This window comes from Pleurodeles waltl, chromosome 5 (genome assembly GCF_031143425.1).
Source record: "Pleurodeles waltl isolate 20211129_DDA chromosome 5, aPleWal1.hap1.20221129, whole genome shotgun sequence".
Taxonomy (NCBI): domain Eukaryota; kingdom Metazoa; phylum Chordata; class Amphibia; order Caudata; family Salamandridae; genus Pleurodeles; species Pleurodeles waltl.
In genome coordinates, this window is record NC_090444.1 from 514,781,822 (window position 1) to 514,808,325 (window position 26,504).

General features: G+C 46.6%; 1 protein-coding gene across 1 annotated transcript in view; it reads right to left on the reverse strand.

Annotated features, from left to right (window-relative positions):
* The window catches only part of ECT2L (epithelial cell transforming 2 like), a 502,849-nt gene that overhangs the window by 221,900 nt on the left and 254,445 nt on the right, over positions 1-26,504 (reverse strand). The window contains exon 12 of the mRNA XM_069234316.1: positions 5,151-5,333. Within this exon, the coding sequence (XP_069090417.1) occupies positions 5,151-5,333 (183 nt within the window). The remainder of the gene's footprint in view (positions 1-5,150; positions 5,334-26,504) is intronic.

Sequence of the window (26,504 nt, forward strand, 5' to 3'; positions counted from 1 at the left end):
GAAGTGGCCTGGGCTGACACAAAGGAAGCATCTGTGGGGCAGAGAACTGCTACAGCAGATGGCAGAGCAGGATTAGGAAAGAGTAGCCAAACTGGTCTTCAAAGGAAGGAAAGCCACTTGGGACAGAAACTGGACCTCCCCCATATCAAGCACCCCCTGACAGCTAGGAGACAACTGATTAGATTAGGAGAGAACTGGAGGAGGTGTGGTAGGGAAACTTGACCACACCAGTGGGTGGGCACAGCCAGGTGTAACCTTCAAGGGGAGATTGCCTCCATGTTTGATTTTTAAAGAATGTTGCTTTCTGGGATTGATTTTTGACACACTTCACGGGAGGTGGTCACCCCAGAGAGTGTTGGCCTGCACCCCATTGGACAATAGCACCTCCTGCTTTCCACCCCTAGGAGCAAGGATAAATATGGCAGAGCTGCCGTACAATTCAGATCTCTGCTGGAAGAAGATACTGGAAGAAGAAGGACTGCCATTCTGGACCCCTGGCCCACACCTGGACTGCAACAGCTGCACACTTCGAGCTTCAATAAGAAAAGGACCTTGCCTTGCTTCTGCAACTCCAGGTGTGGACTCACTGTAAGCTACAGGTACAAAGGAGCTGACCAGAGTCCCCTGCATCAAGTCCTGCAAGAATAGCCCAGCTGACCTGTGTCCAGTGGCCATTTTAGGATTCTGACCAGGTGCATTCTGGCAACTGGAGACCCAACTTCCAAGGAGCAACTCAGAGCTTCTGGAACCTTGGAGCATGTTTGTGGACACTTTGAGGACCCAAAACATACTTCTGGAAGAAGATCCAGAAGTTTAGAGAAGTTTGGAGCAACTTTGGAAAAAAGCTCCCTAAGGTGAGCGACCCGTTGACGAAAGTCAAGCCTGCGGCGTCGAACCTCAACCCAGACTGAATTTCAGGTTCGTCCCGCTGCAGCTCCGGAACTTTTACCCATTGACAAGACTTACAGGAGTTGACCGGGACCCCACACTGAAGCAAGCCGCTGTCATCATCACAGCCCGGCTTGATGAGGAGCACTGCCCGATGAGGAGCACTGCCCGACAACGAGAGAAAAAGCTCAAGAAAAATGACTATGTCTGAAGGTAAAATTTTGACCGAGGCCTCTCGCGCAGTGTAGGTGAGCAGGGCTCCATCGTGGTCGGCCTCAAACTTTGACTTTCTCCCAGTCGAGTGCAACAGTATGTCCCTGGTTGGCATTTCTGTTTTTTAGGCGCTAGAAAGCTTTTTTTACATTTAATCTTTAAAAATTCATATATTCAGTTCTCTACATTGGATTTTTGTTATTTTGGTGTCATTTTAAAGATAAAAATATTGTCTAGTTTAATAAATTGGTGTTGGATTTGTATTGTGTGTTTTACTTATTTGCTGTTTTGTTGATATTAAATGCTTTACATACCTGTCTTCTAAGTTAAGCCTAACTGCTTGTGGGCCAAGCTACCAAGGGCTGGGCAAGGATTCATGTATTGAGGCCTTGACTGGACCTAGTAAGGGTTTGTGGCCTATTGCTAAGTGTAGGTACCTACCTGCCCTCACCAATAATCCCCTTTCCTACAGTATCCACTTTATCAATCTTATAATAATGAACAATTGGGATACATAAAGCTGTTGATGAGAAACACATAACTCACTGAGATATTTTACCATAATTAAAACTTGTGACCTGCAGTTAACACAAGTATCTCTGTAACAAAAGCATTAAAAAATGTATCTGTAACCTTCATGTTACATGCTATGACCTGCATTAAGCACATTAACCAGTTCAGGTACTGTCTGATTAATGGAGCAAATGGCCAGAGATTGTATTCAGACCCCTCGGGCACTACATTAAGCACCACAGCTGTCATAACTGTATTAATAGTATTAATAGTGTCATGAAAATTGTGGATGGACATGAGCATGTATCTTAAATTGCAGCTTTGACCAACTAGGTAACCTAGCACAGTTTTACTGTTGTACTTGCCCACACGGATAGTGAGCTGCACCACACAGAGTGTGTGATTGGGAGAGTGCTGTTTATTTTTGTAAGCCTAGATGGGAAGTATTTAGGTGTTGTGTGTGAGTGACCAGAAATGTGCTCTTCTCTTGTCTAAGGTTGCACAGCTCAATAATGTGGTGGGAGAACGACGTGTGACAGGTGGGGCAAGCACAGTGTACATTTGCTTGACCACTAGAGGCACTTTTTAAGCAATCAATATCTATATACACCGTGTGGGGCCTCTTCCAAAGCAAAGAACCACAGGGGCTCAGTTAAGCAACTTAGTCATAGGTTATCAAGTATGGAGAGGGCGCTGCACAGGGGGACTAAAACATAAAAGCAGCTACATCACGCAATCCTACACAGAGTGGCAGCTGGGTGCTGTGTGCAAGAGGGCTTATCGCAAAAGGCTCAGTAATCCAAAGTAGGAATACTGTCAAATAAGTACAACAATGTCAAACGGGAAAAATAAGTGTTGCAGCAGGAAAGGAAGTTGGTGTTAAGAGCAGGAGTCATATAGCTTTTAAGGCAAGGACAGTGCCTACTGTCTTACAAAGAAACCTGAGTGAGTTAAGTGGTGGAAGAAAAATGAGGGATGAAGGTTGGCAACGTGAACAGAAACTATCATTAAACACCGTGACTTAACATACTCTGCTAGCCTGAAGGAGGCAAGATTTTTTATCAGGGTTTTGTACCTTTGTATTCCAAACTGCTCTCAAGTTCCAAAAGGTGTGCAATCCTAGTTGGATCAAAAAGATAGGAAATCCTAATTGGGTCACAGCTCAGACTCTAGCTAGACAGGAACCCCACACATGTAAAAATGAGACACAAAGCACTTGGCTGGCAGCTACCCTGATTGAGCAAAACTGAAATGACCTGCCCTAGGTTACCTTTCTATCCTCACCCCTCCTGCGAGTGTCCAATACTTTCTTTTGCATCCCTGAGGCCTTTGCAGTCTCAATAGTCAGGAGGCATTCTCCCGCCCTTTTAGAATTACCTCCCCCCAAAAATTCCACTTTTAGTATTAGTAGTAATATGACAGCTTAGGGAAAAAAAGAAACTGTGTGGTAAAAAGGAGACTTACTCAACTTCCAAACCTTCTGCTAGGACACAAGTGTGGTAGAGATATGGTAGGACTGCTTTTCCAGTTTTACCCCACTCTTTGATCTGTGAGCTATTCAAATTACAGCATTTACATGTCCCCCCAAGTTAACTTTTACTCCACTCTATCTATTCCTTTCCAACTCCCTCTCTCTGCCCACATTGCCAATTAACGTTGCTATCACCTCTAACGGAAGCCTTTGATACAGACAACAATAGCAAAGACCGGCATTTCTTGTTCTAGGCGATGAATGAATCAGACTCTCTCAAAGCAGGGTCAAGCCAGCAAAGTGTGTTGTTCGAGTCTACTGGGCGGTAAAACACTTGCCTGCTTTAGAAGAGGGGAGCGATGGTCCAAATGGCTCTTCTCTGAACTATGACCTTATAGCCCTATGGGAACATTTTTTAGGGACAAATCAACGATTCCCACGCCTTTAACAGTTTATTTGTGACAGAAGTGGAGGAGGATGGTGATGATGAAATAACGATGATGAAATATTGATGATGAAGAAATAACAATGATGAAATAACAATGATGAAATAATGATGATGACGATGAAATTATGATGATGAAATGAGGATGATGATGAAATGATGATAATGAAATAACAATGATGAAATAATGATGATGAAATAATGATGGTCATGAAATAATGATAATAATGTATAGACAGGCTGTCACTGATTCGTGATCTTACCCCACGAGCCCTCTGTCTGTCAAAACCCACCCCCTTTTGTGTCCCCATCACTATTCGCAGGTTTCCATAACTATTATTTTTGCCTTTACAGTACTAATGGGAAGAAGGGCACAGAGGTCTCCCTCGCAGGATCTCAAAAGCACTCAGGTCCTCATTATGAGCAGTCTGGTTTTATGGTGATATATTATCACACATGATAAAAACTGACACTGAGGTATACCGAGTTTAATGTGTGTGATAATTATGGCCTCTTACGAGTGTTGCCTCAAAGATTCGTATTCTGGTGCGTGTCACACCAAAACCCCATGTCCCAGTATTAACCATGCATCCCCTCCCCCGATAAATGTCAGTCAGTCTAACCTGCTGAAATGTAACCAGTGATGCTATTTTTTTTCACACCCAGTATGCACCAGCTGCGATAAAAACTGCAAAACTTACTATTTGGATTTGAGTGGTATCAGGTGTTACTGTGTGAGAGCCCAGGCCAACTTTAATAATACCCTGCTAACTCCATCTTGTCTACATGGTATGAATGCATTGCGACTGCACGAAGGTGGGCGCAGGCTTTAATGACTACGAACGTATTTCGCAGAGCACAGCCATGGGCGGACGGGGAGACAAGCGGGTGAGATAGGTTTTCTTCTCAGCCTTCGCAAATGTTACTCAAGGATGTATCTGCAGAGGAAAAAACATACTGTTTTACTAATGTTACTTGTTGCACCATAAAGGATTTCTTACGCGTTTAATGAAAGTAAAACTGTCGTCTGTGCTTGTGAACCAAGCTGCTGGGTACGTTTTTATTACTGAGGGAAGGTATATCTATCTGTGCCTAGAGTGTTTTTTTTGTTAAACATTGCTGCAGTTACTTCTCGAGGAGGGTGTTATTCAGCTGAATAAAGCTTCGCTCTTAAAGAACAATCCTGCTACTGGCATTTATTTCTGCGATTCCCCTTTGACCGCTGCACATAATGGAAGCTATCCGGCCACGCGGTTACTCGTAACGAGGACCTTAATCTGGGCATAGTTCACTTTGGGACGAAAATAAAGGAATTGGTACAAAGAAAATAAAAAATGTGGAATCAAGGTTGAAGTCAGTAATAGTCATAATAGAGAACCAAAACGCCCAAAAATGAGAGGACCGAAAACATCACCTTTTCCCACAAGAACATTATCCATAGACATTGGATGGAGGTGAACCATCAACATTTTGTGTATGTGCAAAGCAACTCGGGGCGTATGCTAAATTGCAATGTCGCAACAAGGCTGAGAGGGCACAATAAATACGTTTTGAATATTTGAAAGCCTGGGGCTTTCTTTAGTGTCCCGTGCTCCTCGCAGATGCCAAGTAAACACTCACCAACGATCCTGCCGGAGACAGTGGTCTGCAGTTCCCTGATGTGCGCTCGCATCTGTTTCCTGATGGCCTTCATGGCTTCCTCAAGGTGGTCTGCAAGGCGGCACCAGGTCTGCAGCTTCACTTCGCTGAAGTACACATAAGGCGGAAGGCCACTTTGCCGATTTCCTAGCCACTCGCTCAAAACTGTTGAATAAAACATGCAAAACGGCAATAAACCAGTCTGCTTTCCCGAGAAGACTCTATCTGGGGCAAAGACTGGCACTGTGTTAGGAATATGGGGCCAGATGTAGTAAAGGTTTTTACCCATTTTGTGTCGATGGGGAAATGTGTACATACATATGGTCCACGGTTACCCATCTGGTGTGGTTAACTGATTAGGACCACGCCGGTTTGGATGGAGTGCTTGGTAAACTTTTTAAGGAAGAACGGTATTGACATGGCGACAGAGCAAGAGGGAAATGAAAATACCTGCTGTTAAACGCAAATATTTACAGAGAAACAAGAACCTCTGCAATAAAAAGAGACGCGTTTAGGGGAATGGGATAAATACAGTCATACGTGAGTAAGTGGTGAAATGTTACATTATTTCAATGAAAGAAAAAAAAGGTACTTACCAGTAACAATAGTACTTCGGCCTGGTTGTTTTATTAAAAATGACATACTTAAAAGACATACAATTTCAGTCCATGATCTCAAGTAAATACATTTACAATTTACATGGAATTCAGGTGCGCACAGCTGTTTGTAACAGTCACTCCAATGATCCACGACAAAAAGGAAAATGGACCGTAAATGCTGACAGATCAAGTGAGTGACCCGGAGAGAGATTCTAACTTATAGGGATGTCAAACCTGTCTAGGGTGTCTTTACATAGATAGCTTGATAGACAGATAGATAGACCTAAGGCATTTAACCAACACACAATGTGCAACTAATATTGAGTCCTGCAAGAACGCAGAATGTGAACCAATTAAAATATATGGATATTAAGCCCCTTCTTGACTTTGAGATGTTAGCCTCCGATCTCATGGGGCACTTATTTAAGGACGCAAGCACTGAGAGCACGTGTGTAGGCCCCTCACACTTATGGGCTGTGGTATCAGATTGCCATTGAATGAGCTGAAGCCCTTTATTTGTTGATAGATCTTGATCTTTTTCTGTCTGTACAGACGAGCTAAACGGTATTTGCATCTGAAAATAATGCAAAGTATGTCATGCTGTTTAAGTGCCTCCACCAGAAGCTAGTGCAAGGCACATCTCTCTTCAGATATGTCTGTTTGTGGAGTCCTCACACGAATTCAATGGCTATGTGCAGAGTTCTCTGAAGCTGACTTAGTTTACATTCTGGAAAGCCAAAATAGAGGGCATCTCCACAGTTGATCAGAAAATTAACTCTGGATCCTATGAGTATGGCTTTCATGTTGAGAGGTACCAGTTTAATCACTTTACATAAGCGGTCAAGTTGAAACAAAATATTTTGTACAGCAGAGTCTATCAGCACATTCATGGATTTCTATTCATGAATACCAAGGCAAAACCAAGGCAATAACTTCTACTTGACAAATTATTGTCATGTAGAAGTTATTGTCTTGGTTTTTAGAGTCACTTCTTGGTCGTACAGTCACAGATAAGAAGTCACAAGAAGGTATTTTTCCAACTGAGAAGGTGATCCCAGTTTTGCCTTGTTTAAGCTGAAGCAAGCTTTGGGTCATCCAAATCTAAATATCTTTGAGGAATGCCAAGAGAGCCCATGACTCCCTGAGGTGGCCTCAAATCACACCATCACCTAAGTATCCTAACCATAGGACTGATTTAGGATCGATATTAATGCTGGAGATATTTGTGACTCCTCGAGGACCTTACTGGAAAGCACATATTACTTCATAAGCACTACCCCACTTTTAACCCCTTAACTGTCTTCATGTAGAAACAAGAAAAAAACAATTAAGGTAGGTTGTCATTACACCTGAAACGCTTCTCAACTAGCTCATCAGAAGAAGATGGTCCAATGGAACCGGGCCAAGATTGATTTGCATATGGCTGGGTCCAAACTGGGTCGGCATGGTGAGCAAAAGAACGATGGATTAAACCCAGATCTGTGACTGGGGGTGAGTGTTTGCATTCTTCAGCACTCCGTGCACCATCCTTTTGTGTTGCTGAGGATGATCCAAAGTACTGAGGCTGGGTTCATTGTCCACTATGACCATCATATCTATCCCAACTTGTCTTCGAGAATATGAAACAAATTATCAATAACATCCCAGAGTGATGCATCCAATGCGTAATCTGAACCGGACTATCTCAGTTTTTGCATATTGTAGTTATCAAAGTGGGGTTGACAGTGGCGGTGTTCACCATTCTCAAGGACCTGAATAACCACAGGTAGCTTGCCTACACTTTGACAGTGCAGGGATCTATCAGATCCAAACTTAGAACTTCATCTGTATATGACTGAAAATGTCTACAGTACAAATCTGGACATATTAATATGCTGTGTTGTGCAGTGTAGGAAAACAATAGCCTCAAGACATTACACCAACCCACGAAACAGGGCTTTTAAAACTCCTTTACACCCACCAGAAGTCCCAAACACCCTCCTCCAACAATCAATGTACAAGCCAGTGTTTCTACACTAGGGTTTGGAGACCCAAAATGTTCAGCTTAGAAGGACATAAAGATTCAACTTATTATCTTTGATCACATCACAAACTACTTGTTAGAATCAAGAAACAGACTTGCACTAACAGCTTCAAGGAGTGGGTTTGACCAAAATAAACCCATATGGTGATCTAACTGTAAAGGTGCAGTTAAGTGCAGAAGTCCTCACAGAAAAATCCTTTAGCAAAAGGCAGTATGAATTTCAGTAGGACTCCATGTGGTAGAATCAGCTTGGTAGAATGTGCATCTATGTTGTAAGGCACATTGCGCTCATTGCTTGCGATTTCCTTTTATAGAGCTACAGTAAGAAAAGAATCAGCTTAATGAGTGTCTCTGTAATTCAGACTAATTCCCACTAAACAATAACTACTGCAATGCTCAAGATCTAAAAACAGTCGTCATTCAGGTTCACCCTTGCAAAGGAAGTCAAAGGGACCCACACAGCTAATTCTATGTCCGGGCACCGAGGCGAGGATTATGCTTTCTGCCTTTGCTTTAGTCCATCATTTCACAATATAGCAGCCATTTTAAATTTCCAGAAAAAAATATACATGAACTAATGTTCCCAGAAACATCAGGGAACCACAACATGTTTATCAACCAATCAACAAGACGGTCCCATATATAGTCCAGGAACAATGCCCAAAGGCATCAAGGCGCTGAGTGCTGACCCTGAGATAACCTGTCCTATAATCCGAACCCCTTACAAAAAACAGATCCAGAAAATTGCATGCTTTCCAAAGTAACACGCAGTTGAGTCTAGGCTAAGTACCCCAGTCCCAAAGCTGGACCATTACAAAGAGAAGAGCCAGGCTTTTAAGGCTTTCCTAAAATATAGATGCAGCTTAATCCAAGCAAGAAGACAGGGGAGGGAGTTACAGATTTTAGCAGCTGCCACGAGAACACCCTTCCTCCCCATCTCTTCCTATGAACTTTAGGGAGGCAACAACGTTCTGAGCTTTCGATCTGAGAAGTCTGCACGTGGAGTCCCTGACAGTCACCATACAGTGCTTTATGTACACTACATATAGCCTTAAATGTCACATGCTTCTGTATTGGAAGCCAGTGAAGTTCGCGCAATCCATTTGAGATTGACATATATTTTGGAATATCTAATGTCAACAGTACCCCTGCATTTTGCACTAGATGAAGTTTTGCTAGAGTGGTCTTATTAGCTTCCAAGAAAAGAGCATTACAATAGTCAGTTCTGGACGAAATTAATGCAAGGGCCACCTGTTTCCGAGCTGGAAGAGAGATGTAAGGAAAAATATTCCACAGTGTTCTAATAATCCAAAAACAGGTCACCACCGTATGGTTGACTTGTCGATCAAAGGATAGATCATTGTCCATTATAACTCCTAGATTGTTTGCGGAATAGTAGGTATGGATAACGTCCCTAACCCATCAGGCCACCAGTTCTGACTCCATATTGGTGAATGACTTCCAAATATCAGCACCTCAGTTTTTCCGGCTTTCAACTTGAGGCAGTTTTTACTCATCCATGAGGCCAGCACCTTCATGCAGTTCTTAAAATTAGCTGCTGTGGCATCAATATCCTTCCAGGCAGATATAATGATCTGTGTGACGTCAGCATATGACAATGCCTGTAAGCCAAAGGAACAAATAGGTCTTGCCAGTGGAGAGATGTATAAGTAGAAGTGCATCGGACTCAGGGAAGATACCTGAGGCACCCCACTAGGCAAGGGGTCAGATCTAAATTCCTCTATGGTCACCACCTGGGATCTATCAGTCGAAAAAGATGCAAGCAGTCATAAGGCCACACCTCCTATCCCCAAGGCCTGTAAGCGCCCAATAAGTAGGGTGGGAGAGATGGTGTCAAAAGCAGAGAACAGAACCAAAAGGATCAGAGTCGCGGCCTGGCCAGCATCCACAAGCCGCCTAATGCTGTCCGCTGCGAGAATCAGGGCAGTTTCTGTGCGTGTTGGGTTCTAAAACCAAACTAGGAGCTATCCAGTATTCCCTGTTTCTCTATATGCATCATTAGGTACTGATTGAGATGCTTCTCCAAGATCTTGGCTTGCATGAGGAGCAAATAGATTGGGTGATAGTTTTTCAGGTATATTTCAGTGAATATAGTCAACACTCATATCATGATCAAGGGTATTAGCCTTCTTTAGAGCAAACATTCTACATGGGATATCATGATAATCATCACCCCTACTATTTGTGCCTTGCCCTATAGCCCATCATGAAGCAAGTTCCTTTGGTACAGTCTCCTCCCTCCCTTTCTCCCTTTTAGGCTTCCTAGGCCCTACTTTATAATCCTCTAAATCCTCCCCATAGTGACCATATTTTGTCAAATTTCTTGGGGCAGCCCCTGCCTTGATAGACCAGTCGCTCTGCATGATGGCACCAGTCCATGTTTCTCTCCCAGCTTTGGACATCCGGCGGCTCCAACGCCCCCCAGGATCGGGCAATATCTCGCTTTGCCACCCCCGCCACTAGCATAAGCCAGGTCTTTTGGTGTCTTGGCCAGGTTTCCTCTCCTGAGATCTGGAGTATCAGCCATCTGGGTTCTCGAGTAACCTTGAGTCCCGTAACCCGGGTCAATATGTGTACTATTTTCCCCCAAAACTGTTGTATTACCGGACAGCCCCACGAGATATGAAAGAACGTGTCCACCTCACCACACGCTCTCGGGCATAGGTCTGAATCCCCATGTCCCATGCGGTGTAGGAGGGTTCTAGAGTAATATGATCTATGAAGGATTCATAATTGCACAAGGTGTAATCTTGCCCAGTTCTACACCTCTCTTGGGCTTTGAAGGGCGTCTTGCCCGTCATCATCTTCGATTAGCCCTACGTCCCACTCCCATGTCTCCCGGACAGACCGCCCAGTGTTGGGCGAGTTATTCATAAATTTGTTTATAAATAAGAGAAATTGCTTTCTCTGGCATGGGTTCCATCAATAGGCGGTCCTCCAGTGGGGAGAAGTCGGGTATTTGTTCCCCTGTCCAGAGATGCCACCCTAGGGCGTGGCTCAGCTGGACGTACTTAAAATTCTCAGAGGGACCCAGTTTGTGTTCAGTCTGTAAGTCTGCTAGTGTAATCAGGGTGCTCGCCCTCAAAATGTCTCAGAGTTTGTCAACGCCAATTAACCTCCAACCAAAGAAGCCCTTTAATGTACGAAGCTCACGTAGGTTGTCACTACACCAAAGTGGAGTCTCCGCTGTTACTCCCCCGTTCCAACCCAGAAACTTGGTGGCCTTTCTTCATGCCCTCACCAGAACTCATGTGTGGGGCGGGAGCAGGTCCTCCCTTCTCCGGGAGTACAGCACCGAAGGTTACCCCCTCTTCTCCCATTGACTCCCTGTCTATTCTGTAGGCGGGCTTCCCTACGTCTGTATAGACCCAGTCCCCCCCACCAACACATGTTGGGCCGCCCAGTAATATGTCTGCATTTTAGGGATTGCTATACCGCTCTCATAATATATATATATATATATATATATATATATATATATATATATGAGACAATAGTTTCACATTGAAACCGGTTACATCTATGGACCGGTGGGGCCTTATGACAAATAAGAGAATGTCATCTGCGTATAATGATATGCGAGCTTCCCATCCGTTCCCTTCAGGTATGCCCCACATGAGGGGATCTTGGCGTACCTACTGCGAGGACAAATAACCATGGCGATAGAGGGCACCCCTGCCTGGTTCCTCTATGGAGAGCAAATGGACCATACCCCATTCACCCTGACCCGCAACTGTGGGCCAGTGTACAGCAGGCAGACCCAGGCACAAACTCTGGGGCAAAATCTCATCCTGGCCCAGACTGCTTGAATATAGGGCCACTCAATACTGTCAAAGGCCATTCTGGCATCTAGTGAGAGCACTGCCACCTCTTCCGTCCCCAGGGCACCCGTAGCCTGTAGGATCCCATACAGGCGCCTTAGATTCAACCTAGTGCTTTTGTGTGGCATGAAGCCAGTTTGATCCTTCTGTATTGGGGACGCAGTCTATTTCCCAGGATCCTTGCTAAAACCTTTACCTTCGGGTTCAGAAGGGAAATGGGACGATATGAGCCGCAGGACGTCAGGGGTTTTCCCTCCTTCTGTATGACCACTATGGTGGCGAGTCTCTGATCCTCCTGGAGAGCTCCCTCTGTCTTAGCTGCCTGAAACATTTCTAACATGTGGGGAGCCACAATATTTCTCATGGCCTTAAAGAGTTCCACCGGGAGCCCACTAGGGCCCACTGTCTTCCCAGAGGCAATCTCCCCCAAGGCTTGCTGTACTTCTTCCACTGTCAGTTCCTGATCTAACAGTTCCCTGTCGGTTCCTATAAGTTCCTCCAGTGGGGGGTCCCGCAGCAGCTCCTCGCAATCCTCACAGGTAGTGGCCATCTGGGAGGAGTATACCTGTTTGTAATAGGTGGCAAAGGCCTCTGCTATGTCTTAGCTCATGGAGTACCTTACTCCCTTCTCGTCCCTGACCTCCGCAACCCAGTTCCTACTTCTATACCTTTTTTCGAGCCACGCCAATATCTTATTTGCCTTGTCTCCAGCTTCATAGATCCGACTTTGCGTAGCTCACTCATGGGCTCGTGCCTCGTTGCTCCCTAGGTCCTGCATTTATTTTTCTTAAAGTTGGAGCCTGTGACACTGGAGGGACTGAGGAGCGGCGAGAGCGGAAATCGATCCTTTGGCCTGGGGCTGACTCAGCGGCTGCAGGGGGCCAGTGATAGAGGCTTGCCCCGACATCCTGGAAGGGCAGTAAGGAGAGAGAGGCCCAGGGAAGAGAGCGGCATGGGTAGACTGGGGTGAGGGCCCCCGTAGTACTGAGCAGCCCCACGAGGAACGGCTGGGTGTCAAGGGCCGGGAGGAGGACCTGCGGTGTGGGAGAAGGAGCCCGGGCCCAGTGGGTGAAAGACTAAAGGGGTTTGGCCAGAACGCCCGTGAAAGAGGCGACAAGAGGGCCAAGGCCTGGCAGGTGCCTCAGAGCCAGAAAAGCCGGTAAGTAGCAGGAGCGAGGTGGAGGTGCGCCCGGGCCGCTAAAAGAAACCAGGAGAAAGGCCTGAGCAAGAGGAGGGGAAGACAGAGGTGCCTAAAACAGGGCTGAATAAGGAGAAACAATCAGTTCTGCGACGGGAGGGCCAGAAGGAGGGAGCACCCATAACGAGAGGAGCCCGAAAGTGAAAGTTCCGCTCTGGAATGAGAGGCCTGGGAAAATAAGGAGCGAGTGAAGGAGCAAGTGGAGTGGCCAGAGGTATTCTGTCTAATACAGTCACTATCTCACAGGACCTAACAGAATTTTCAAGTTTATGCCCTTAACTATTAGTCTGCATACATATATGCTTATCACCTTTCCAATTCTCCAAGTCCTTCATCACTCTTATTTAATATATATAAAGGATAGATTTATTATACAACGTTTATTGGGCATAGAATAATGTTCAATAAGATCATTGTTCACTTCACTTTCTATCCTTACATTGTGCAGGCATGCATCTATGTGAGGATTCACTTCAGCAAAATAGGGGTTGCAACAGTGATTGTCACAATTCGTTGGCGGTTTTATTACAAGAGAGCACTCCAGGGTGGGTTATTTGCCTGCTTTTGTCCGGATCTTTAGTGATGAAAAAGAGAGTACTGCATTTTTAATTAAAGGATAGATATAAAAGTAAAAGAGTAAAATTACTGTGTACCACAGAAACATGGACTATGACGGGCACCTGGTACACTGCAGTTTGTTGTATTTCTCGAGTTCCCTTAGTATTTCTGTAATCTGCTTGTGTGCTTTCAAATAAAATGTTGGCGTAACATGCTAATGGATCTATTAGGTTCCCCTCTCCAATAGCCTTTTACTTACAATGTAATTTCTGGCGGTAACAGAGCAAACCAGGTTTGAATATGACTACTTCTTTCTAAGCTCTAGCCAGTGGCTCTCAATCATGCCTGGAGATCAGTCTTTGTGATCAGAGTGATGGCAGGTTTGGTGCTGCAGTGTCTCACGTTATCTTCACTGGAATTCTGTAGTGTTTGTTTCCTTTCAACTGTCAATGGATTCATGAGGAGTTTGATTGCCTCTTTCACCATCTTGAAAAACATCCACCACAATGATGGTGGTGATAATGGGAAACTAATAGCACTTGTCCTCCGTGGTGTAAAAGAACATGTTATTTACCTTCTGTAACACCTTATCGAACAAGTTACTTACCTTCGGTAACACCTTATCTGGCACAAGGAGACATATTCTAGTTGCAGGTTCCTTACCTTAGAATTCCCCAGGAGTCAGTCTGGACCCAAATATTTTTCTCAAGTAGTACCCCTGCGCGCCGTTAGGTGGCCTCAGTCATCAGCATTGTGTGTCGGATATGACGTCGGGGGGCCTGTGTAGGTACGACCCTGGCGCGCTGATGTCAGTTTCTTTTCAAGCCTTTCCACACCAGAAGCGTGGAGCCTTGAAGAACACTGAACACTGGTGTGTCAGAACTAGGGCCCTGAAATGGGAAGTCCCTGTTCCAAGAAATCAGTTCGCAGAGTGGGGAAGATGGATTGGTCGGTAAGGAATCTGAAACTAGAATATGTCTGTACCATATAAGGCATTACTGAAGGTAAGTAACTTGTTCATTTGATTCCTTACCTTATAACTGATACCCAAGCAATATCATCCACGGAGGATGGTCTGCGAGCCAAGATCATACTAGTAAGTCCTGCAGGACCAAACGGGCAAAGTACCCCTCCCTACGGACCTGACTGTCCAGCAGTAGTGTTTGGTAAACATGTGCAGGGATGCCCATGTTTCTGCCTGACAGATGTCCAGGACTGGAACTCTGCGTACTAATGCAGTGGTTGCAGCAGTTGCTCTGATAGAGTGAGCATGCAAACCCTCTGGGAGTTGCTTTGTAGCCATGGCGTAGCATATGCTAATGCAGAGAACAACCCATCTGGAGATGGTTCTCTTCTGCACTGCCCGATCTTTCTTCAAACCCACATAACCAATGAAGAGTTGATCATCCACCTGGAACTCATTGGTACAATCAAGAAAAAACGCAACCACTCTTTTTGGGTCCAGGCGGTGGGGTCTCTCTTTAGAAGGATGTGGTGGTGCATAAAATGTAGGCAAGGTGATGGATTGATCTACGTGAAAGGGCATGACCACTTTTGGCAAAAAGGAAGCCCTGGTGCAAAGCACCACCTTGTCATGATAGATGTAAAGGAAGGGTGGTTTAGAATACAATGCCTGCAGCTTACTCACCTGCGGGCAGAAGTGATGGCCACAAGGAAGGCTGTTTTTAACATCAGAGGCCTCAGCGGACAGTTATGAAGCGGCTCAAAAGGAGCGCACATTAGGAAAGTAAGAACCAGATTCAAATCCCATTGGAGCATTATAAATGGTGATGGAGGAAACATGTGAGTAAGACCCTCCAGGAATCTACAAACAATAGGAGAGTTAAACAAGTAGGGTTGGTCAGGTAATCTAAGAAAAGCAGAGATGGCAGACAAATAAACTCTAAGGGTGCCCAAAGCAGAGCCCCTTGGGCCAAAGAAAATATAAACAAGACCTCAAAAAAAGGGGCAGAAAGGGGGTCAAAAGACTTGTCTGTACACCATGGCACAAATTTATTCCACCTACAGGCATATACTATATTGGTGGAGGGACGCCTGGCTGCCAAGATAACGTTAAAGACTGAGTAGAAGGTCAAAAGCTTTCATATGCTGCTGCTCAATTTCCACGCAAGAAGGCAGAGACTGGACAGGTTCCGGTGGAGAACCCTCCCCTGCTGCTGCAAAGAAGATCTTCCCGAAGAGGCAGTCTGATCGGAGGATCAATGGCCATGCTCAACAGCTTGGGATACCAGACTCTTCGTGCCCATTCCAGAGCCATAAGGATTACTTGGGCCTGGTCGTTCTTGATCTTCTTGAGAAATCTAGGCAGAAGTGGTACGGGTGGGAAAGGTGTACAGGAGGCCTGAGCTCCACTCAAGATGAAAAGCGTCACTAAGCGAGTGCCGCCTTGGAAACTCCAACGCGCAAAACAGCTGACACTGCACATTCTCAGCTTTAACCAGGGCTCTCCCCACTGCTGAAAGAGACCTTGTGCCACCTCTGATGGAGACGCCATTCGTGATCGCCTAGGTATTGTCGGCTGTGTTTGTCTCCTCTGGCATTCAGAGAGCCCGCTAGGTGGTGAACCACCAGGGAAACGTCCTGATGTTCCAGCCATGTCCAGTGCTGTAGAGCCTCCTGACAAAGGGTCCATGAGCCCACCCCGCCATGCTTGTTGAAGTACCACATGGCGGTGGCGTTGTCTGTGAACACCTCCACTACTTTCCCTTTGAGAGAGGGATGGAATGCTTTCAATGCCAGCCTGATCACCCTGAGCTCAAAAGGATTGATGTTGAGCCCGGATTCCGCCGGAGACCGGACGCCTCTGATCTCTGCCTTTCCCATGTGGCTGACCCATCCCGAAGAGTGACGCATCTGTCACTACTGTCAGATCTGGTTTGGGAAGGGAGAGGGATCTGCCTCTGACCCAATCGCAGTTCAAAAGCCACCGCTGCAGATCTTGCACAGTTCCCTCCAAGATCTAGACAATGTAGGAGAGATTTCCCTGATGCTGGCCCACTGGATCTTCAGGTCCCACTGCAGAGCCTGCATTTGCCATCTAGCATGTGTCACCAGCAAGATGCAGGAGGTCATGAAGCCCAGCAGCCTCAGAGCCATTCTCATCGAAATCCAGGATAGAGGCTGAAACATCAGGATTATAGCCTGAATATCCTGGACTCGCTTCTCAGGAGGGTACACCCGAAATTGCACTGTGTTCAGAAAAGCTCCAATGAAGGAGAGCATCTGAGAGGGAGTCAAGTGTGACTTTGGCGTGTTTATAGTGAACCCAAGGGAATGGAGGCGGTCTGCAGTAGTCTGGAGGTGGGAGACGACAGCCTGGGACAAGCTCGCCTTCAACAGCCAGTCGTCGAGATAGGGGAAGACTGAAATCCTTAACCTGTGCAGATATGCCCCCAGGGGCGCTGGTAAGGCCAAAGGGGAGCATGGTAAACTGAAAGTGCTCGTGGCCTACCGTGAACTGCAAGTAACATCTGTGGGCAGGCAGGACGGAAATAAGGAAATAGGCATCCTGCAAGTCCAACACTACCATCCAGTCTCCTGGAGCCAGGGCAGATAAAACCTGAGCCAGACTGAGCATTTTGAACTTCTCCTTTCTGAGGAAGAGATTGAGGGACAAGAGGTCTAGGACATGGTGCAGGCCCTTGTCCTTTCTGGGCAGCAGAATAACAGAAACAACAAACATAACTTACTTCTGGCAAAGGAAACCTCTGAGTGGCTCCCTTGGCCAAGAGAGACGTAACTTCTTTGTGAAGAAGTGCTTAGTGATCCTCCATCATCTGATCGTAGGATGGTGGCATGGATGGAGGAGGAGTCTCGAAGGGGAGGGAGTAGCCCCTTCGGACTATTTGCAAAATCCAACTGTCAGACATGATGGACTGCCAGTGGGGCAGTTGATGGCGTATCCTGCCTCTGACTGGTCCCTGATGGGGAGGCGTCAGACTAGGAAGGGCGCAGGGGGAGGGTGGTGGACTGGGTAAACCACTGGCTCCTTGATCCACAAGGATGTTGAATCCTACGTCCCCAGCCACATGGATGCTGGGCAGCATGCACAGCACAGTGTCTGGAGAGAAACGGACATGGTGGGGCACCCCTTCCGTAGCCACGAAAGGGGTGAAAAGCAGACTGAGGGAGCCGAGGGACAGCTGCAAGACCCAAGGACCTTTCTGTAGCTCAGGACTCCTTAAAGCACTCAAGCGCCGAGTCTGCTTTGTCTCCAAAGAGACGGGTGCCATCAAAAGGGTATGTCCATTAGAGTGGATTGGACACCTCCCGAAAAGGACAGGCGTTCTCAACCAAGCCTGGTGCCTTAAGACCACCGTCGATGCAAACGATCTGCCTAGTGAGTCAGTCCCAGCCTATAAAGTACTGTGAACTTAGCTGTGTCTCTCCCGTCAGCCACAGCTTGGGAGAGAATGGCTCGGGCCTCCTCTAGGACCTGTGTCAGCACCTGCACAACAGTTTCCCATAAGGTATGGGTGTGATGGCCCAAAAGGTATGCAGTGTTCACTGACCGCAATGCCAGGCTGGAGTAAGAAAACATCTTCTTCCCAAGCTAATCCAGCCTCTAGGATTCCATATCCAGGGGTGCAGAAGGGAATGTGCCTGGGGACGTAGAGACTTAGATAACCAAGCTCTCAGGGGTTGGGTGTTGCATCAGGAACACTGGGTCATTGGGAGATGTTCTATAGCGGTGGGTAATTGTCTTGTTTACTGGTGCCCCTGTGCTGAGTTTGGACCAAGTTCCCAGCAGGATATCAGTGAGGGCTTTGTTAAACTGCAAAAGGGGTTCAGAGGATGAAGCCCCATGCTGAAGCACTTAAGTCAGGATGTTAGTCCTGACAGCCACAGAAGGCAGCTTGAGGCCCAGGACCTTGGCTGCCCTTCGCACCAATACGGAGTAGGATGCTCCCTCCTCCATAGCTGCGGAAGGGGGAGCAAGCATACCAGCGTCAGGAGAAGTGTCCAGATCACTGGCTTCACCCAGGTCAATATGCCAGTCCATAGGATCTTCAAGCTGGTATTCTAAAGGGTCTAGCGACCCCTCCCAATCCTCACCATTCCCCAACCCAAGAGAATAAGAGTCAGGATCCGACCTAGGGAGCAGGGTCCCTGTCGAAGTTGGAATCTGCGTCGCACAATGTCTGTCCAGCTCCATGTCAGAGTCAGTAAAGAGGATAGGGTCGAGGCTGCCCAACGGCACGGCCGCCGCCAGGAGCTTCGAAGTCCGAACCGTTGTTGCAGTACTCCCTGGAGCCTGGGCAAGAGCCGCTGGCACAGAACCCAAGGGACCCTCTCCAACCTCATGGGGCCCGAAGGCACTCCAGCAAAGTCTGACTGGCCAAAGATGAGGCGCATGGACTCTTTGATCTGAGCAGGGATGGCTCCGTCTCCTGAAAACTCAGGGAAATGCGCAGCCGACCAATAAGCAGGCTCTGAGAACAGAGACCAATAGCAATGATGCTCCTTTTCCCATTTCAGCCGATGGACGGGGTGGAGTCGAATAACGTTTGCTCTTCTTCAACTACTTCTTGTGCCTCGACTTACTTGATCGTCCAGAGGACTTGGAGTGGAATGCCAAAGAATGGGGACTCCGCAACCGTTCTCTGGGCCATCCTCTCGACCAAGATCGGGAGTGACGCCAAGAGCCGAGCTGCAAGTAGCTTTAGGGACTGCTCCCTCAATGCTTTCGGATTCATGGCCCAGCACTCGTAGCACGACTTGGGGTCGTGGTCGCACTCCAAGCACCACAAGCACACAAGATGCAGATCCATCACCAACATCTTCCGGACAGAAGTCACAGGGCTTGAACCTGGTCTTCCCTGACGACATCTTGATGCACCAGGAGTAAAACACTCAAAAATATTCTACAAAACATAGAAAAAGCTCCGTAAAAAAATTACTAAGGGTGACTCTTCTGCGGATCTGCGCTTGGTTGGCATGGAAAGAAAAGAACTGACATCAGAGCGCCTAGTTGGCGCCTATTAGGGTCCCGGAACGTCATATCTGGCACGCATGGCGCTGTCGATGGATGAGGAGCCGACCGACGCCACCTAACAGCACGCAGGGGTACTGCTTGAGAAAAATCTCAGGATCCATATTGACGCCTGGGCAAATTCTAAGGTAAGAAATCTGCAACTAGAAGTCTATCAGATTGTTAAAATCTACCTAGCCACAGATTCCTTACTTTAGGATATTTCCCAAGCATTAGATTCGGTCCAGAAAATCTTCAGCAGTACGCCTACATGCCAGTAGGTGGTGTTGCAGGATTCAGTGTTGGCAATATATGAGTCATCCTCACTGGATGTAACATGCGCAGTGCATATATAGGCTTCACTTCAGCGTGCTGACATCAGTTTCTTATTGTGACTATTATCGTGCCAGAAGCACAGAGTCATGTCAGAAGGCTAACCGACCAGTGTGCAGATTGTAAGGAACTACAAGCACCTTTTTAGGTGGAAAAGTCCAGTTTGCAAAATGGGACGGTCGGTAAGGAAATGGTGGATAGATAGAGTAAGAACCAGATAATACAATATCGAAGGTAAGTTACTTGCTCCACAGATTCCTTACCTTAGAATAGAAGCAATACCTCTCTGGAGGTGGGCCTGCAAAGCGGCTCAAGCCAAAAAGTCTTCACGTACCGAACGGGGGAAGATTTTAGTATCTAGGCAGTGGAGTCTCTCTTCCTTCTTGAAGGAATGAGGTGGAGCAGAGAAAGCGGGCAGCGTGATGCTATGGATGACGTAAAAGGGTGTCACAAGCTTTAGTAGAAAAAATGCACAGGTTCAGAGAACCTGTTTGTCTGGAAGAAAGCTGGTGTATGGAGGTTGAACAGAAAGGACTTGCAGCACGCTGACTCTCCTGGGCGATACGATGACCACCAAGAAGACTGCCTTTATTGTCAAAAGCCTGAGAGGACAGCTAAGCATGGGTTCAAACCAAATTAAGGTCCCATTGGGGCATAACAAAAGGTGTGGGAGGAAATGTTTGCTGAAGACCTTCCAAAAAATGCGCTAGAATGGGTAACATAAACATGGAGGGTTGGTTCAGCTGCTGCAAAAACATTGAGATACCTGAAATATAGCCCTTGGCCGTGCCCTGAGCAAGCACTTGCTTGGCTAAGTACAAAACAAACAACATCACTTCGCACGGGGCACAGAAAGACGATCAATGTGTTTCTCAGTGCACCAAGCCATAAACTTGTCCCAAAGGTAGTCATATACAGTTTTTGTTGATGGACTCCTGGCTGCCAAGATGACATTACCGACTTTGGAAGGAAGGTCAAAGACTCTCTACTGTTTCCACTCAATCACCCATGCATGAAGATGGAACGTGCATAGAGTTGGGCTTAGGACCCCGACCTGTTGCTGCGACAGCAGATCCTCCCAAAATAGAAGCCTCATCTGAGGTCAGATGCTCATTCCAAGGAATTCTGGATTCTCCTCGCCCAATCCGGACCACTAGGATGACTTGGGCTCGATTGGTTCTGATCTTTTTCAGAACTCAGAAGAGGATAGGTGTCGTCGGACAGGAATATAGGAGTCCCGTATTCCAGTCTATCTTTAATGCATCTCCAAGTGAGAGCTGTTTTGGAATCTCCAGCATGCAGAGGTGCTTACCAGTGGCAGCTCCAACGCTTTAAAAGTGATGAGGCACATTAAAAATTACATTGAAACCTTGAAAAATAAACTTACCTTATTTAATGATCTTAGGCAGCACATGTTTGGCTGCAAATACACTCGATCTTCCTCCTGCCTCACCATGCTTGCAGACCAACAGCATCTGAGCCAATCCAGGTACTGCTCTTTTGCTGCTTACAATGTTAAACCGCATATGAGTGGTGCTAGGATTGGCTGTAGCAGGCAAACACAGCGCTCCATCGGAGACCTACGGAGCTGTGCCTCTGCTTCTCAGCTGCCTTTCAGCTGTTAATTGCAGAACGATGAACTGCACATCAGGTTGGCGATAGTGAAAACACTGGTCAATCTGACATGTGAAGTTCAGATAACAAAGCCTCAGACTGTCCAAAAGAACTCCTGTGATGCAGTGGGGATGGCAGCGGGTCAACGCCCAGAAGTCCCTATGGACGAACCGCACCTGGTGCTGACATTGTGAGTTCTCATCAGTAGCAAAAAGATCTAGCCAAGGTTCTTCTCCACCCTGAAAGAGACCTTGAGCAACCTCAAGATGCAGATGCCATTCATGGTCCACGAGACATCAACAGCTGAGTTGGTCCACCCTGGTGTTTTGAGATCCCAACAGGAGCTGCATGATCAGGAAAATGCCTCGATGTTCCAGCCATGTCCAGAGGCGCAAGGTCCATGATCCCAATCCACCCTGCTTGTTGCAGCATCACATCCGGACCAGCTTCCCTTTGATGGAAAGCAGAAAAACGTTTAATGCTAAGCGAATTGCCCTCAACTCAAGAATGTGGATGTGGAGCTGAGCCTCCGCCAGAGAACTCTGAGCTCCACCTCTCCCTGATGGCCTCCCCAGCCCAGAAGTGATGCATCAGTCATAACTGTCAGTTCTGCTTGGGGGAAGAGAGAGAGGTCTGCCACTGACACAATCACGGTCTGTTAACCTCCACTGTTTCCTTTCAAATCTGAATCAGGTCTTCAGGTCAGATCCCACTGCAAAGCCTGCATATGCCATCTAGCATACCGCACTAGCAGGATTTAGGAGGCCATGAGCCCCAGAAGTCTGAGTCAGTCCTACTGAAATCCAGGACTCAGGTAGAAAAATCAGGGTTACAGCTCAATTGTCCTAAATGCCTCACTCCGGCAAGTAGGTGTGGAATTGCACTGTGTCCGGAATGAGTCTGATGAAAGAGATTATATGAGGTGTCAGGTGTGACTTCAACATGTTGTTAGTGAACCCCAGTGAATGCAGGAGGTCCGCTGTAGTTTGGAGATGGGTGATGAGTGCCTGGGGTGTGCCTGTCTGCAGCAGTCAACCAAGTTAGGGAAGACTGGGACCATGACCTCCACAGATGTGCTGCAGCCACTGCCAACTTTGTGAGCACTAGAGGGGCACTGGTGAGACCAAAGGGGATTACAGCGAACTGGAAATGCTCCTGGCCCACTGTGAACCGCAGGAAACACTGATGGGCCAGCAGGACTAGGATGTGAAAATAGGTATCCTGCAGGTCCAACACTACTTTGCAGTCTCTAGGGTCTAATGCAGACAGGATCTGAGGGAGTATTTATCATCTTTAATGTCTCCTCCCTCAGGAAGGCATTGAGAAGGCACAGGTCTAAGACAGGGTGGTGGTCTCTGCCCCACTTTGGCACCAAAAATAGTAGGAAAAGCAACCACGACTTCTGATGCCAGCACCCTCTTAACAGCTCCTTTCTGCCCAGCGAGTCTATTCTGTCTGTCCCACCTCTGAAGGCAAACTTTGCTGCGTTCCTGCTATTAGCAATAGCCTGGATTCAGGATGGCTTGTGCCTCCTCCGAGACCATGGGCAGCACCTGCGCAACCAAGTCCCATACAGTGTGGCTATATCAGCCCAAGAGGCATGTGGTGTTCTTCTATCTCAGAGCAAGGCTGGTGGAAGTGAAAATCCCCTTCCCAAAGGTATCCAGCCTCTTGGATTCTCTGTCAGCTGGAGTGGTAGGGAACACGCCAGAATTTACTGCGGACATTGAGGCCTGCACCACCAGGCTCTTAGGAGTGGGGTGGTGTGTAAGAAAGGCTGGGTCCCCAGGAGCAGGGAGGAGGCAACGTGCAATCACCCTGTGCACCGAGGACTTCTTTGAAGGCCAGAAGGGGTTCTGTGTGGGATACCCCTAGCTGAAGCACCTCCATCAGGAATTAGTCTTGACTTCCACAGAAGGCAGCTGGAGGATGAAGACCTCAGCCGCCCTCCTCACTACCATAGCAAAAGATGCTCCATCCTCCATAGCCACACTAGGAGAAGAGACCAGGCCAGTGTCGGGAGAGATATCCAGACCGCTGTCGTCCACCAGCTCCTCATACCAGTTCTCATCATCCAATTGGGTCAAAGGGTTTTAATGGGTATCAGGGTAATGTACGGATCTTCAGATCCACCCCAGCCAAAATCCCCACAGGACTTGCCAAGGAAAGGAGGCATTGCCTCTAACTTGGACAGATGTTGAGGTCCAGTCGGCGCCAGTGTTGACGTTAAACAACGCCGGTACAGCTCTGTGTAGGAGTTGGGAATCTTATGGGTCACTGGGAATGGCACCACAGGACCGAGCCCCAGTGAAGGTCATGGATTTACAACCAGAGTCTGTCTCGATCCGGGAAAAGATCCAGAGAACCCAACCGGTGCCAAGGGCAGACCTGCCAAGGGAAGTCCAGTCAGTGTTCCTGTCCAACCTGTGGGGCCCAAAGACTCTCCAGACCTATTATGAGGTGCATGGTCTCATAAAACTCCTTGAACTGGGCTGGGGGGCTCCAGCTCCAGGAAATTTAGGGAGGAGGGGAGCAGAGCGGCCCCAGGCTCAGGTTCTGTGGGTGGAGTGCAGGAGAAGGGACTTAACTTGTTTCATTGTCCCTGTGCCTCCTCCGACAATCCGGCACCGATGAGGCTCACATCACTGAGCCGTTCAATACCAACTACAGTAGATAAGGGTACTGCTCAAGATTTTCCACATCCAGTCTGACACTGGGGAGTATTCTAAGGTAAGAAATCTGCGGCTAGAAGTCTCTCCCAGATATCGCTGACCGGAGTGAGGACTTGGAAGGATTGGAGCAGCGAATGGCTGACCTAGTGGACATGGCTTATCTGGATCAGAGATTCAGGATCGCTGGCTTCGCGAAGCTAAGGGCAATCATATATGGAGACGCAGAGGAGCAATGGGAGACAAGAAGGAGCTTATGAACCAGTGGTGACTGCAGATGGACAGATTGGCAGCTGGGGCCTGGTTCACCCTAAGTACAAGGCTGAGAACAGTAGTAGGAGTGGCAGCAGAATGTGGTAAAATAATGTTTATCTCAACGGTTGGCTCATTTGGAGGTATGTGAAATACTCATCAGTCCATTATGAAGCAGAAACAACAGAGATGATGTTTTTGTGAAGCCTCATAAAACAGCACTGAGAGAACAAACATGGTTAATCTGTGCATGACAGTAAGTTCACAAAAGAAAACAAGATGCTGCTGTGCTCTATAAAGTTATTAGGTGCTGCTTTACATGCCAAAATGGACAGAATGGAAAGGATGATTAAATCCATGGAAGCTAAATTGGAGGTGCTGTTAGAAGGATGAGGAAAGTGGAAGACTGTTTACTCAAGCTCAATCAATGGGTTTTCTCAAGTACTTTTTAGAGCCTTGACAAAAACCTCTCACGTACACTCAATCAATCCAATAATGTATTGTGAATTCTATTTTAGATTTAGAAATACAGTTGGAAAGTCTTGAACACGCCACAGGGCATCACACATCCATGTGGTTGGGCTACCTTCGCAACTAGAAGAGGAGGATATCATCAATGTTGCTACTAAATTTATGCCCAATTGCTCAATGGCTGCTGTGGTGACACTCCCAACTAAGGTTTAACCTGTGGAACATCAGGAGGCAACACAGTAAAATTGATAGAAAGGTCTTCCGGGGAGAGACACAGGAGTTTGATAGAAACAGTGAGGCTTAAATTGACGCATTGAAAAGAAAACCTACATGTTCATGCTAGAAGACCTCGCTAGATCATTTCTGAAGAAAATCAAGAGCCTAGTCGATTAAACTTTTGCTACAATTTTAGACTTGGACTTTTAGTTGTGTCTTCGGTGTGCTCAGCTGCATACTAACCTTTGACCAAAGGGAAAGTGTCCTCCGTAGGGTAATACAAGAAGTACTTCCATGATTTCTATGTCTTCTGTCTCTCATTTTTTCAACTAAGTTGCTGTTTTTATTCTTACCTTCCCCACCTTAGGATAGAACAAAATGTCAGACATTGGAATGCATGGCTCTTTCTGTCTCACCTCTGCGTAACAGTAGAATATTTTTGTATTATAGTCATTGGTGTGCATATTGCTGGAAATGGGTCAGTTGTGTATTGTGATGTGGTCTTTAATAAAAAGATTTTGCAGGGATACCCTTGATCCTCTTTTTATTTTTGTTACACACTTATCCCCATCAAGGTTTCTTCTGCTTTCACCCCAACATCCCCTTTTGATTCTCTACTATCTCCTCTGCCTCTGAACCCTCCTACCTGTTGCAGGATATCACAGATACGAACTGCCCAACATCCTCGTTCTCTTCTCCTCTGCCTCCTCCTCAGACCCTTTTTAAACTCTTTTTCCTAACATTCACAGTGGATGGGCCTTTTTTAAAACCACCATCCTTACTTGCATCTGCCACAGACATCTCTGCTTGCAATTGTCTCTTTCCCCGGCTTCTGTGCTTTCCCTTCTTTCATTCAAATGGGACTCATGCGACATGCTGATAAGATCATTTCTGTGCACTCCTAACTCCCTCTGCCCTCCCTCTTCTTCTGTCCTCACTTGCCTTCCTTTTCAATTTTTTTGCTTGCCTCATTTCATGTCTTCATACCTGTCCACCCTCTCCTGTTGCTGTTTGTGGATTTGGGATGTTCCAGAAACAGCAAAAAAAGACTACTGCTACCTTTGTTTATCTTTCTGTTTAAAGTCTTCTTTTTATACTGACTTATTAAAACCTTTATAAGAGGTTTGTGTTCATTTTAGAGAACTTTCATGCTATGATACAGATCAAGGCTCAATATCAGCTCCATGGCTCATGTTCCTGTCCCTTTAGCTATTAGTCAAGATGAATTTTTGCAAGAGCTACTTTAGTCAATTCTGTGTCATGAGACCTGGTTTACGCAAGGTTTTCACTAAACTCAGATGCACTGATCTACAGTGTCCTTCCCCATACACAGCAATAATAAAAGAAACAACCATATAACATTTTCAAATACAATAGTAGTTCCTAGGCCTGATAAGTCAGTGGTTCCTAAAACTGTGGTCTGGGGACCCCAGAGGGTCAGCAAAGCCTACTCAGGGAGTACACCACTGCTTATAAAATTCAATAATATTAACAAATTAATAACTTGTACATAAATAAAGAAGCAAAGTGTAAGGCTGAACTTTTTAAAACGTTATGTAAATGTGAAGG